The following is a 13,954-nucleotide window of genomic DNA, read 5'->3' as shown; positions in this document are numbered from 1 at the left end:
AGCCATCCAGGGAACAACAATGGTGTAACTTGCTCTTATTGTCTTTTTCAGACAGGGTCCCTTGGAGCTGATCGTAGGCCCTGGCTGAAAGCGCAGCGAAACTGAAGACATGGCAGACCCGTTGGAAGAATCAACAGATCATGAGGGCAATGTTGTGATTGGTCCATTGAAACTTTGCATTGGGCAAGAAAAGGCAAGTCAATCTAATTCTTCTACAATAATTTAAGATAACATTCAGATGTGTGACCATCCATTTGTTTAATAGCATACCGTAAAATCCCTATTTACGTACGCACTTTTCAAACTTTTCAAGTCGCAAGGTGGTGCTCCAGGCCTACGCCAAAGTCGGGGTGCGTACATTAGGAGGGGTTCTTCCTCAGAAAAATCGCATATCAGCTTGAGAGTATGGTACATCTTCATGCAAATGAAGTGTGGAATGCTATCACATGATCAATCAGTAATAAAGAATAAATAATGTATATATTTAAATTGTTTGACATTTTCTACCCAGAAACATTTTCTCAGTAACCCTTTAAGTCGGTAAACATCATCGGAAGGACGATCATGTCAACCTCTAACTATCCACCGAAATGCTGGAGAGGGGGTGTGTACGTTAGGAGGGTTTTTCCCCTGAACGTTTCAACTCAATGAGTCAGGCCCGCAATCGTCCCCAAATCGGGGGTGCGTACGTTAGGAGGGGTGCGTACGTAAATAGGAATTTTACGGTATTATCCTAGGTGTAGACATAAACACTTAATGCTTTTCGTTTAACCATATGCATGTTTCTTTTGTAAAACACGGATCAATGAAATGATGAATACATTTCTTGTGGACTTGGGTATTGCAGCACATTGAAAATGTTCGCAAACTTTAAAATATTGTAAGTGTTTCAGTCAATGAAGTCAGCAGTTAAAAGAAATTAGGACTTAGCGATTTCATGTGGTGGAAGTATGAAGATACAGCTATTACTCATAGGTGTATTTTCATACTTCAACCACATGAAATTGCTAAGTAAGATTAATATTGGAATGAGCAGAGCACTTTGGACTAATGGTTCTGAGTGTTTAACAGCTTAAAGGTACATATCCAATATTTTGTGAAAGACTTCTTTGAAAATGAAAAAATCAAGATTTTGTGCTAAATCTTGAGATTTTATGAGACAATCTTGAGATTTTTAAAAGGTCTCAAGATTTTTCCATGATGGTTTCAAAGCATCTCAAGATTTTTTTCACAACATCTTGTATCTTGAGATTTTTTCAAAGCATCTTGAGATGCGATGAAATAATCTTGAGATGCTTCGAAACCATCTTGGAAAAATCTTGAGACCTTTTCAAAGATCTCAAGATTGTCTGATAAAATCTCAAGATTGTCTCATAAAATCTCAAGATTGCCTCATGAAATCTCAAGATTCATCACAAAATCTTGAGATTTTCAGAATAAATCTTGAGATTTTTTTCATTTTCAACGAAGCGTGAAGACCCCCACTGGGATTCATTATGATCCGTTGTGTATCAGAGAAGTGTTTCACAAAATATTGGATCTGTACCTTTAAGCTGTAAACGGTCAGAAGCATTAGTCCAAAGTGCTCTGCTCATTCCAATATCAATCTGCTCGCTGTGTCTGTAATTTCTCTTGTACCCCGGGGAAATGTAAGTAATCAGAATATGTCCCTTCTGGTATTACAGGTTCTGGTGCAGTTGACATGTACAAGAAAACAAGCATCAGGTATGCATGCAGAAATTGTCTTGAAGCAAAACTGAACTGTTTTAATCCAACACAAAAATTGGACTTACCAAATTCCAACTGTCCGACTCCAGGCTTTATCTAACTCCAGTCATTGTCCTAAAGATGGATACCATTAGCATTTTAACTTTCTAATATAAGCTTTTTACTCTTCATGAGTGGTAGGTAAGATTTAAACATGCTGTTACATGTAAGCAGCATTACAGCAGAAAAAAACAAATGAACGGGACTACTGTACCCATTTTAGTCAATGCATTGAAAAACAGGCTTTCTAATAAAAAAACAATCCTAATAAAATAACAAATACATCAAGTTTGGTCAGAAATACAGAGTTTTGTGAATGCATAAGCAACAAATGAAAGCAGACTACCAGAAAATGACAGTCTAATGAATGTTAGAAATACAACTTGTGAAACAATTTCTTCCAGCTGCCTGTAGAATCTGCGTCCACAAGTGTTCGACTGTCCCGTCCCTGGCTGCGCGACCGTTCTGCTTGGTACCTCCTCATGACATCAAGAAGGGCCCACTGATTTTTGACTCCACCATCAAACCAGCCGCTGCCATCAACCTGGACAGATTTGAGTGTAATCATGGGTAAGTCTGATTTTTGGTGATTTTGCTGGTAAAGATCCCAATCAGAGATTCTGACGACAGAAATCATATAACTTTATAGACGTTGCTAAGATACGAATGTTGTTTGTCACTTGTTTGTACCAAGGACAGGTATGTTTGACTGTATGTAGATAGTGTTCAGCACCAAGGACAGGTATGTTTACCTGTATGGATGGTGTTCAGCACCAAGGATAGGTCTGTTTTTCTGTGAGTGGATGGTGTTCAGCACTAAGGACAAGTATGTTTGCCTGTGTATGGGAAGTAAAGTCTTAAAGCTCATAATTGTTGGCTGCTAGCTGTTCATGATGTGATATTTATTCCCTACAAATTGACTTGCAGGAAACCCAAACTTGCAGTGTGCTTCTATCAGAGTGTAGATGATGTGGGTGGACCTGCGCACAAGGAGATGGTGTTCAAAGAGCACTGCAGGAGCAGCACTGGGAAACATGTTGCTACGCTGGACGCTCTTCTCTCTCAAGGTGATATTTTACTTAATATGTTTATTTGTTTATTTCATTTCCCACTTTAGAAAAATTGATACAAAACAAATGAATTTTCAAGTGAAAATAGGACAGTGCAGTGCAAGGAAGGCCGAAAGCTATGTGCTTATGTAAAAGCCTCCCTTATATACATTATCAAACAAATTATAACAATGATTTTTCAGATAAATCAATTAAACAAGAGAAATAAGATTGGCAATAAATAAATGAAACAATATAGTGTGAATACAGTACAATACAATAAATAGATTATCACAACCTAGTCGATTATAAATGGATGTTCATTAAATGTGAAGCTAAACTAGAAGTAGTAAACAAAGAAAGGCAAACCAAATTAGGAAAATATAGGGATATTTATAAAGTCAGCTTTAGGATGACACTTGAAAATAGCAAAAGAAGGACTCAACTTTATTGTCTTATCTAAGTTGTTCCAAACGGTGGCACCCCTGAACATGATTGTAAATTAATTATGGTAGTCAATTGTAAATTGATTAACATTACCATGGAGGTTGTGATTTTATATACAACATTTGTATGCATGAATGCATACATGCAACTCAAGAAGCTATAAATGGATTGTCATGAAATTTGTGGTTAGGTCTTGGCCTTTCAAAGAAATTTTTATATTTTTGGCCCCTGGTGGTTTTCCTTGGAACTGCAGCAGAACTTCTGTTTTTTTAATCTTGTGTAGTGGACAAGCTATGTTCATGATTTTTGGGTCTTGTGCTTGGGAAGAAGTGACATAAGTTTGAACTCTGTAGCAGCTTGTCTTTGAGCAATTCAATAATTGCAGACTTTCAAATAGGATGAGTCGAGAAGGAATGAATGAATTTTCATTAAACATGTTACGTTACAGGTTTTATGGAACATGTATGTTAGAATTTATATTTAGGTACATGTAGATAATATTATGATTATACCTGATGTGATAATCAGCCTGTCTTCAATTTGTAGTTAATGTGCTTTTTTTTTCTTGCTGTACAGGACCGTACAAGGACATGCACCCATTTGATGTTGACATCGCCCCTCACCAGTGTATCCCAGAAGGACCTGCACGACTTGTCATCTTTCCCACCCACATCAGCGTCGTCAAGAGATACAAGCAGAAGAAACAAAAAGACGTCAACAGAAGAGGGGGTCAGATTGCCACGATAAAGAGAGAGATGCGCCAGCTTCCAATGGTTGTGAAGCTGAAGGATCTGGACAATTTCAGCCCCCTGCAGTTAGGGTTCAGGTTTGAGGTCTCTGGGCAATCATACTTTTTCAGCTGCAACGAGGGAGGCGAAGAGATGAATAGCTTGGTATGGTCATATCGCAACAGGAGGAATAGCGTCCCATTTCCCAATGGATGTATGACACCATTGCCACGACCACATTCAGCACCTCAAGAAAGAAAAGTGCCTACTCACAGGTGTTTGAGAAGACTTGAGAGTGAGCCGCACCCAAACAGGAGAAACAGACCAGTTCTTACACGCCAAGTTAGTGCTCCAACAATCGTGTTCCTTCCTGAAGGTCAACATGGATTCATTCATCATGAAGATGGGAAACCTCTCCTAGTTGAGAGACCTCACTTTCAAGAGAGGCCACTGCCTTGTCCTCCCCTCCCTCCCAAGCGAGGAGCTAGTTGTGAAGCCAGCAGTCCGTCTTTACCAGCCATGGTTAATCACTATGAAAATGAGTGGGCGGCCAGAAGGTGCAACGAGGAACTGCAGGGGGTGAGCCTTTTTTTGCATATAGAAATAATGATAAGTTTATTGCAAATTCATGTCCATAGGCTAATTGCAAGTTTACAACAATTATTGACGATGTACGAAGTTCAACATAAAGTGAAACATAAGGCATACATGTGATACGAGCGATCAAACTACGTTGCTAAGTCTACAATAAGTTTCTATATCTAGGATACTAATGCGGGGTTTGACTTCTTCCTTGAAAGTAGTGGAAAATAAAAAGTCCCATGTTTTCGATGATGACTGGGTTGGATGATTTCAAAAAGAATATGAGTTTCTGTCAGTGGATTTCCTCATCTACAAATTAAAGCTTATAGAGATTTCGGATACCTTGACATATGAAGTATTCCATTTGCTGCAGATGGAATATTTAGTCAAGTACTATGATGACTAGATAGAAGGCAAATCAGAATGATAAATTATTGTGAATATCAAGTCTCATGGTCAAATATCAGCTTTGTTAGCAAGTGAGAAAGGGATTTTACACTTGATCTTGAGTTTATATGATACTGTTAGATATTAGATGTTGATTTCGCTGACACCGACTTTCTCTTGTCACTTATTACTTTGTGTATAACATGATATTGTCCTAGCCTGATACTGAATGCAGATATGTTTCTATTTCCAGGGTGTCAAGCTGAACATTGGCATCCTTTCAGCCAAGCCGCAGCATGAGCAGCCATGGGTCGTGTATGTAGTGATCTACCAACAGGGCATGCCCCTCAAGGAAGTGGTAGGAACTCTTTATACTATATCATGATCTTTTCCAACAAATAAACATAAAAGTCTTCACATTCCCATTGATAAATTTTACTGGAAGGTACATATCTACAAGCACCATTGATACATTTGTTAGGTGGAAAATTTTTAATGCTTTTCAATATTTCAAAAACTCAGCTATTATGTCATATTTCCTAACCCTCTTTAGCATGTCTAGTCCTCCTTCTCTTCTTATTTCTTTCAAGGTCGTTGCATGCATCCCTTGAATTCCCTTCTAAAGTTGCCATGCATTGTAACCTCCATTAACATTAATTCGCCGGGTTACATAAATCCGCCACTTTGAAAAACAGTGGGTTTAAGAGATCTCTAGTGCAGCACTGGTTAGGTATGCACAGTTAAGATATACAGGAGTGCATTATACTGGGGGTCTTTGGGTTGGAGATCTGTTTGGACGTATCATTTCAGGGTGGTGGATTTATGTACCCTGGTGGAATTATGTTAGTAGTTGTTACCTGTTACAATTGTCATGCAAAAAGTTCTTCTTCTTCTTCTGGCTATTGAATTCTTAATATGAAGTATTGGAAATACATGTGGGATTATCTACTGGTGCCATAAGTCTTCATTGTTTCACTCAAAAAATTTGTCTTCCCACAAACAGAAAGAATACTTCCCATCTAAAGTAGACATTGTCTGCCCTCCCCGAGCATTCCAAGTGGCTCAGCACCTGTCAATCAATGCAGAATTACCGGAGGGGTGGAGCACCAAGGATGTTGTCAAGGTGAGAACACACATGTAAACCTGTCCTTGGTGCTGAACATAATCCGCATGCAGGCAAACCTATCCGTGGTGCTGAACCAGCCCAGACGATCGTTCGCAGAACGCGTTCGAACGTCCGCCATAAGAGTACCACAGTTTTTCTTCGAGGAACTGTCAGACGCCGACTTAGAGTCAGTTTTCGGGTCATGGGAAGTTGGGGAAGACGCCCAGGAACATACTTCAGCAGTTGAGTTAGGGGCAAGGAAGCTGACGAGTGTGACCAACAAGAAGCAGCGGGCACACAGAGTCCCCTCCCCACTCATCACATTGTATTTCCCGAAGTAGCAAATCATGGCAGACAAAGAAATCGCCCATGAAACCTCCTACGTTTCTACCCAAGAGGACCCCAGACCGGTATGTTCACGTTTCTGAGGGGTTTTACCTGACGAAAATTAAAAATGTTACTGGCAAAGTCTTGTTCAAAACAAACGCCCCCCTCCCCATGGCCCAAGTCACGAACACGTAACTTCCCGAAACCGATGTGTTGGCATCGAAAGAATTACGGTCAAAATCGCCCAAATTCTTACAGGTTTGTACCTACAATGATCTCGGCTCGATATGTGTACGCTTCTGTGGGATTTTTTTTCCGGCTTGAGTAATAATTATCCGGGGAAACTACAACTTGCGGCAAAGGGGAGGTAAACATGTACGATTCTTACCACACCTAGGCGTCTAACAACCTGTCAATTTATAACCGTGTGGGCTCGAAGACAAGTCACCGCTTGTTTACATTGGATTATATGAAGATCATATGTACAATGGATTGATTTTACATGTATAGTATTAAATAAAGAATCTATGTATTATACAGAAATTTGTCTCTCTTATATGGGTCAGTTTGGATAGGCTATGTGATAATAACGTTAATGACCCGCCTGTTCCTCGGTGTATATGGTGTCATAACGCCTGGTCATGTGCTATAACCACCTCATAAACTCGGTGGTTTTATTCGGTGGTTATAGCACATGACCAGGCGTTATGACACCAAATACACCTCGGGGCTGGTCATTAACCCTTAATTCACACATAGGTTAATATACCTGTCCTTGGTGCTTAACACCATTCACACATATGTTAATAAACCTGTCCTTGGTGCTGAACACCATTCACACATAGGTTAATATACCTGTCCTTGGTGCTTAACACCATTCACACATATGTTAATATACGACCACTTTCTACTTGTCTCTAAGAAATTAGCTCGGACAATTGGAATTATGAAATGCCTCAGTCCTTACTTGAACAGGCAAGCTATGCTGGTAATCTATAATACATTGTTTCTCCCCCACATCCAATACTGCAGCAGTGTCTGGGACCAGGGAGGTAAGGGGTGCTTAGATAAACTCCAGAAGTTGCAGAACAGAGCAGGCAGGGTAGTGTTAGGGTGCGACCGCCACACTCCCAGCGCAACCGTTCTGAATTTACTAGGCTGGACCACTGTAGAGAGGCACCACAAAAGAGCTAAGGCCGTCTTAATGTACAAAGCACTAAATGACCTATCACCACCACACATGTCCCAACTTTTCACAACTTCTGCCCATACCCATACACACAACACCCGTTTCAGCACACAGGGGGGGCTTCAACTACCAAAAGCACGCCTACAGTATAAAAAGAGATCGTTCTCTTTCTCTGGCGCGGTCCTATGGAACTCACTGCCACTACAAGAGATGCAACATCTATCGGTGCTTTTAAAACTATATATACAAGAGAACTCCACTAGTGTTTAAATTTAGGTTATCTCTTATGTTAATACATTTTTGGTTCACTCATTTATTAATATGATTTCACATTATGTCAACATTGATATGCAAATTCAACCTGATTTCATTTCATTTCATTCCATTATATTTTGTTACTAGCACATGACGTCAATGCACATATTTGGTAATATTATATTTTGTTTAATATGACGTCAATGCACATATTTGGTAATGTTATGTTTTGTTTAATATGTTATCTAAGCTACTCTGGTTTCATATCAATTTTACTTCACATTATGTTTTGTTACTTGTTATTTTATGTAAACAACTTTGTTTGGGGATTTCCCCCCCAGGGCTCATTGAAAAACGCCAGCTGGCGATATGACTCCCCTGGTTAAATAAAAATAAACAAACAAACAAACAAATACCTGTCCTTAGTGCTGAACACCATCCAGGCCTGGACAGTCCTGTCCTTGGTGCTTAACACCGTCCACATACAGGGAAGCATGCTCATGTCATTGCTGCTGAACACTCTATATACAGTCACACAAACCTATCCTTGGCGCTGAACACCATCCATACAGGCAAACATACTTGTCCTTGATACTAAACACCTTCCACACACAGGCAAACATGTCTGTCCTTGGTGCTGATTACCATCCACACACAGGCAATAATGTAGCCTTTCACAATCTTTATGGATCCTACATAAAACTTTGGTACATTTACCTAGTATGTTAGAGATCACTGTGCTGCTCAAAAAAGATATCAAAAATACAAATGGAGGTGTGAACTTTCATCCAAGGTTTCAAATAAATGAAAATGAAATGAAATTACAAAATATCAATTGATGTAATTTGTTTCACTGATGTTATAGAAAGGAAGCTCTGTTCCTGTTGCTTAACCTTTACCACACTGAATTAGCCGTTTGGCACCCAATTCCCTATTGGTAACAGAGTTAGGCAGCAGGGAGAGGGTTAAGTCAGAGTCGATCTATAGAAGGTCATTCCCACATGTACCTTTCCCAAGCTCACTTGGTTCTTACCAATATTGCAGGAACTTCGTTTGGGGACTCTAGAGGAGCTGAAAGGCCACTACATCCACGAGATCTGCATTCTGCACAACGATACTGACAAGAAGCAGTTCCACGGGCGTATCCACGTTCGCCAGGGTCTAGTCGAGACTCTCACTCTCAACATCATCACCAACTTTTCACTCTATGTACGTGACTCTTACTTGTTAGCTGTAGTTCACTTAGTGTAGCAGATAATGTTTAATTGTCAATCATGCATGCTCCACAAAATTAGAGAAATACAAGACCTTATCAATCCGAAACAGGTGACGTAACTTGATTACTTGAATTGAACAATTACCTCTGTAACCCCTTCTTCTGCTATTGGGTCAGTTAGTCCTCGTCCTCACTCACTGAACTAGTCTCAATCACAATGATTCTGACTAATTGTCTCAGCTCATAGCCTGGAAGAGGCCTCTTGGGCTTGCACTGAAAAAGTTATTGAAAAAAAACTACTAAATAACAGCAGGAATTTGACCCGCGATGAATGTGTATTTGTACATGTATTGACCTGGGCCATCCTAACGTTCTATTCATCTGTGAACGGTTTTGCATGATTATTCAAGAGGTGATGGGTAATGGCCCTGGGTCTTTTGTAGTGGGGCTTTTCATCTTCCTCTGCTTCCAAAAAAAGAAGTCAAACCCAACCTTTCTAGAGATAGCCAAAGCTATTATTTGAGTAGTGTCTTGTTACAACAATGTCAATCCCTGTCCATTTTCAAATGTATTTCTCCTGTGCTTCTAACATGTACTTCTACCATGTACAGGGCATGCCTGTAAATTAGTGTGTTAAGCACTGAGCACCTACCCTGTATAAAGAAAACAGAAATAGATAGATAAATAAAAGCCTTCAGGCATGAAATTGCAACTAAACTTTCTGTTCTGATAACATCCTAGGAACGAGCGGGGAAGAGGAGGGAAGATGAACCCTTGTATGATCTTGTCCCTGCAACCAGAGGTGCAGGTGGGAATGGCAGGGGCAAGCCAGAAATACTGCAACAGTTCTCCAAGCGCAAACAGTTCTGTGATGCAATGGATATTCTTGACATGTTTGGCAACGACTATAGACTGCTGGGGGAGAAGATTGGGCTGGATTATCAGGTGAATTATGGATGTTTGAAGGAATTGATGCACTTTTCCTAATATCTTGTACTTTGTTTTAAATACACAGTATTGTAAAAAGAGAAAACATTGTCTGTGAGGTCAAGTGATTCAGTCATTTGGTCGCACGAATTCTGAGGAAGATTGTAGTAGGAAAATTTGATGCACTGATTTTTTGTTTTGGAACAGAGTTTTAACTTTCATGATGGTTTTGCTTTTGCTGTTTTACCTATCCACCCCGAATATGTCTCCCTTGTATGACTACTATACAACAGAATTGTTTCACCTGCGAATCTAAGATCCTTGAAAACCTCCTCTTCCCTCTTTGGCCATGTTGATTTCATTATCATCATCATCATGTCAGGCGGGTTGCCTGGGGTAAGTCAACCCTCTTCCTCCAGTCGCTACGGTTTGCCATTAAGTGCTCTAATTATTTCATTATATGGATGATATTCTCTGGGAATCTTAAAACTGATGCGAGCGTGTGAATAAGAAAAAAGTTTAGCCCAAAAAGATAATTGCCTTCATTATGAAATCTAAGTGGTCAGGAAAGTTGAACAAATTAATAGATACATAGAGTATGGTCTATATTACATTCTTTACAATCTTCCTATTTGACTTTGGAACTTGCATACTGCGACATTATTATCTGTTTCCCAACATATTTTTTGGCAATTCATGACATATATTTGCTATTTTACAGCTGCTTTGTGCGATATACAGTATTGTTGAATTTCTTTTGGAAACGGACAATAATTGATGCGTGCGCGGATGTCATCCATATAATTAAATCAACATGGTCTTATTGTGAAGTAAAACCACTTACTACAAAAGTAAAAGAGTTTACAGTAAATCTTCTCTGTTATCTGTGTATCTGAGGCCCTTCTGGCTATTGACACCCATTGCAGCAGGTCTAACAGTGGGATGTCCCCAACACAGCTGGTTTTGCGAGAATGGGAGAGAGGATGGTCCAAAAAATCTGATGCACTGATTTTTTGTTTTGGAAAAAAAATTTAACATTGTACTGTAGATCTTTAAATTTTACGTGGTCTCTTTTCCCCAACGCAAATATGTCTCCCTTGTATGACTACTATACTACAGAATTGTTCCAACCACGAATCTGATATACTTGAAAACCTCCTTTTCCCCTCTACTGTGAAATAGAACCACTGCAAAAGTAAAAGAGTTTACAGTAAATTGTCCCTGTTATCTGTGTCAGGCCCTTCTGGCTATTGACACCCAATGCAGCAGGCCGAAAAGTGGGAACCTGTCACCGACGGAGCTGGTTCTGAGAGAATGGGAGAGGGGATGGTCCACAGAACCCTTCAGCCAGGAGGCTCTGGTCAGGATACTGCACGACATGGGACGGCCGGATATCATCCAAGACATGGGCTTACAAGGTAAGACTTTCGTGAATACTTTCATCAGGTTAAGAAGTCACTGGATAACATAGTTCAGATCCTAGTGGCACATAGGGCAGCAAGTTTCTTTGCTGATTCAGTACCTGGTATTTTTACAGGGAGGGGTTGCTAGCCCTTCTTATTTCTTTATACACAACAAAGTGTTTTTACCCATATAAGCCAATGTTTTGGTGACGGTGAGTATCAAAGGGGGGACAGTTAGATCAAACACTCGGTTGTGTATAAATTTAAGAACTTTATTATATAAGGTAAAACTTTTCAGAAGCAGACTTGATGCAGCTTTCAAATGAATATATGAAAAAAAATTCTTAAATAACAATGTGTTCTATGTCATTGATACACTTCTGAAGTACATCGAGACAAAAACTGGTTCATAAGTCATAAATAAAAAATCACGCACATATCATTTTTGCTAGTGTTTATTAAATCATATTTGTTAAATCTCTCAAACACAGTTCCACAGCTGAAGGAATTTGGAGTGGACGAGACAACAGCGAACACCATCCGAGTGAGGTGGGAACTGGCTACCCATGACATTACTGACTGTACCATCGAACTCAAGCCTGCAGATGGACAACACTGGACAACAGTGGACCGTGTCAAGAACAACGGGAGCAAAATCTTCCTGTTGGAGAATCTGGAACCGGAGACGGAATACGACATCCGCATTCAGCCCTCCTTCCAGAGAGTAACCGGGGAGTGGACGGAGATCAAGGCAAGGACTGCCGCTGTGTTGGAGGAGGAAGTGAACGGAAGAGACGATGATGTACAACAGGATGTAGAAGGAAATAGACCACCGGAGCCTCCATTCAGGAGGAGAGGGAGAGAGCGAGGGAGAAAGAGTAATGACAAGAAGGCTGCTCTAAAGAGCAATGTAGAGGAGGAAGTGAAAGGAGGAAATGAAGGACAGCAGGGTGAAGATGGAGATGGACCGCCTGAAGATGATGGCATGGATGAAGAGCAGGACACAGGTGAAAGAAATGGGGGAGGAGAGATAGAGAGTGAGGCAGAAGATTCTACAACGTTGTAAATATTGTTCAACCGGCTTTTACCACTTATTTATCATCACTAAGTTAAACTTTATAAAGGTATATGGAGCTGTCCCTGTAGCTCAACTGGTAGCAGCCTCACAGTTGAGCTCCCAGTTCCATTTAGTTGCTAACTGGGAGATCCTGGTTCAATCCTGGGAAGGGCATCTTGGTTGGGGCTCCACCTGTCTTATTGAAGGGGTGGAAAATGTGGGGTGTTGTGTTCGAGGAGGTGCCTCAAGCACGTGTAACACACCCTCCCTGTAAAAATGTGCCAGTAGGCACTGCAAGGGTCTGAACGAAGGCATCTAGAGCATTTAGCTCATGTTTCCTTTACTACAAATGCTTGCAATAAAGCTTTTAGAAATATTCAAACCTGCTTTTAGCTGAGTGTGCAAATTGGTGAATTTTTTCCCATGCTATGTCAGATTAGAAATAGTCTGATGAGAAATTTTAGCTATATCTCATATTTTTAATAGCTAATATAAATTGTCTACAGAAAACGTTAAAGCTACATTGCACATTCTACATAAATAACTTTGCGTGTAGCTAGAAAAATACAAAAAAATGATATAAGAGATATACATGTATAGGACTTTTGTGGTGAATTTAGAAGTGATGATTTTTTTATCATACATTTGTACAGTATTCAGAGAACCAAAAAAGAGGTATATTTGTACAGTATTCATATATGCAGTACATATATGTTAATGTTAAACATTTTACTGTCATATAATTAATAATTCATAGACTATTCTAGTTGCAGCAAAGTTTCTGTGTTGTTGACCATTGAAACTACTGTCACTGCAAGTGTGAGATGTTGTATGATATTGTGTTGTAAGAAATTAATAACATCATTGGTTGACTATAGCTTACCGTGGTTTGATTTTGGTCCAATGTTGTATACAGGCAAGGCAACTAATGGCTACATCCGGCATACAGGTTTTTAATATTTTAGTTATATGTAAATAAGAATTCAAAGACTATGCTAGATACATTAAACACTTTGATTTCTGTGTTGTTGACCATTGAAACTGTTGTAACTGCAAGTATGAGATTTAAAGCTTGTTTTGCTGTTGTGAATTGCTCTGCTGAACATTTGTAAGTTAGAATGGCATGTACATACTGTCATTATTACTATGTATCTATACCAGTTCTCACAAGTATCATAATATCAAAATGTGGTAAGCATATGAGATGGTGTTCTTTTACAATAAATAGTTGCCTTGTAGGTGTCTTTGAGATCAAAATGGTTGAATGTCTGTTTATATCTATAATTTCAAAATTGTCCACACTTAACAGTTACGTACACTGAGTCTTGAAACACAAACATACACATACATACAGACACACACATACACACACACATACACATAATTAACCACATGCTCAGAGTTGAATCTAAAGTTGATCTTTATTCACTTTTCCATGACAATCTGTACATATTTACAAGATATAGTTTTATGAGTGAATAGTGAACTGATTTCACTGCAAAATATAATACTGCG

The 13,954-nt window shown here is 39.5% G+C and overlaps 1 protein-coding gene across 1 annotated transcript; it reads left to right on the top strand.

Moving 5' to 3' along the window:
- Positions 1-1,664: 1,664 nt before the first annotated feature.
- LOC136426548 (uncharacterized) lies at positions 1,665-13,675 on the top strand. Its single transcript, XM_066415213.1, has 10 exons — positions 1,665-1,725; positions 2,172-2,337; positions 2,695-2,834; positions 3,840-4,570; positions 5,214-5,318; positions 5,964-6,083; positions 8,881-9,045; positions 9,794-9,997; positions 11,217-11,397; positions 11,874-13,675. Exons 1-10 carry the CDS (start codon positions 1,665-1,667, stop codon positions 12,446-12,448), a joined length of 2,448 nt encoding a protein of 815 aa, XP_066271310.1. The 3' UTR covers positions 12,449-13,675.
- Positions 13,676-13,954: the final 279 nt, after the last annotated feature.

This window comes from Branchiostoma lanceolatum, chromosome 2 (assembly GCF_035083965.1).
Source record: "Branchiostoma lanceolatum isolate klBraLanc5 chromosome 2, klBraLanc5.hap2, whole genome shotgun sequence".
Taxonomy (NCBI): Eukaryota; Metazoa; Chordata; class Leptocardii; order Amphioxiformes; family Branchiostomatidae; genus Branchiostoma; species Branchiostoma lanceolatum.
Note: the sequence above shows the minus strand (reverse complement) of the source record. Positions and strands in the feature narration are given on the sequence as shown.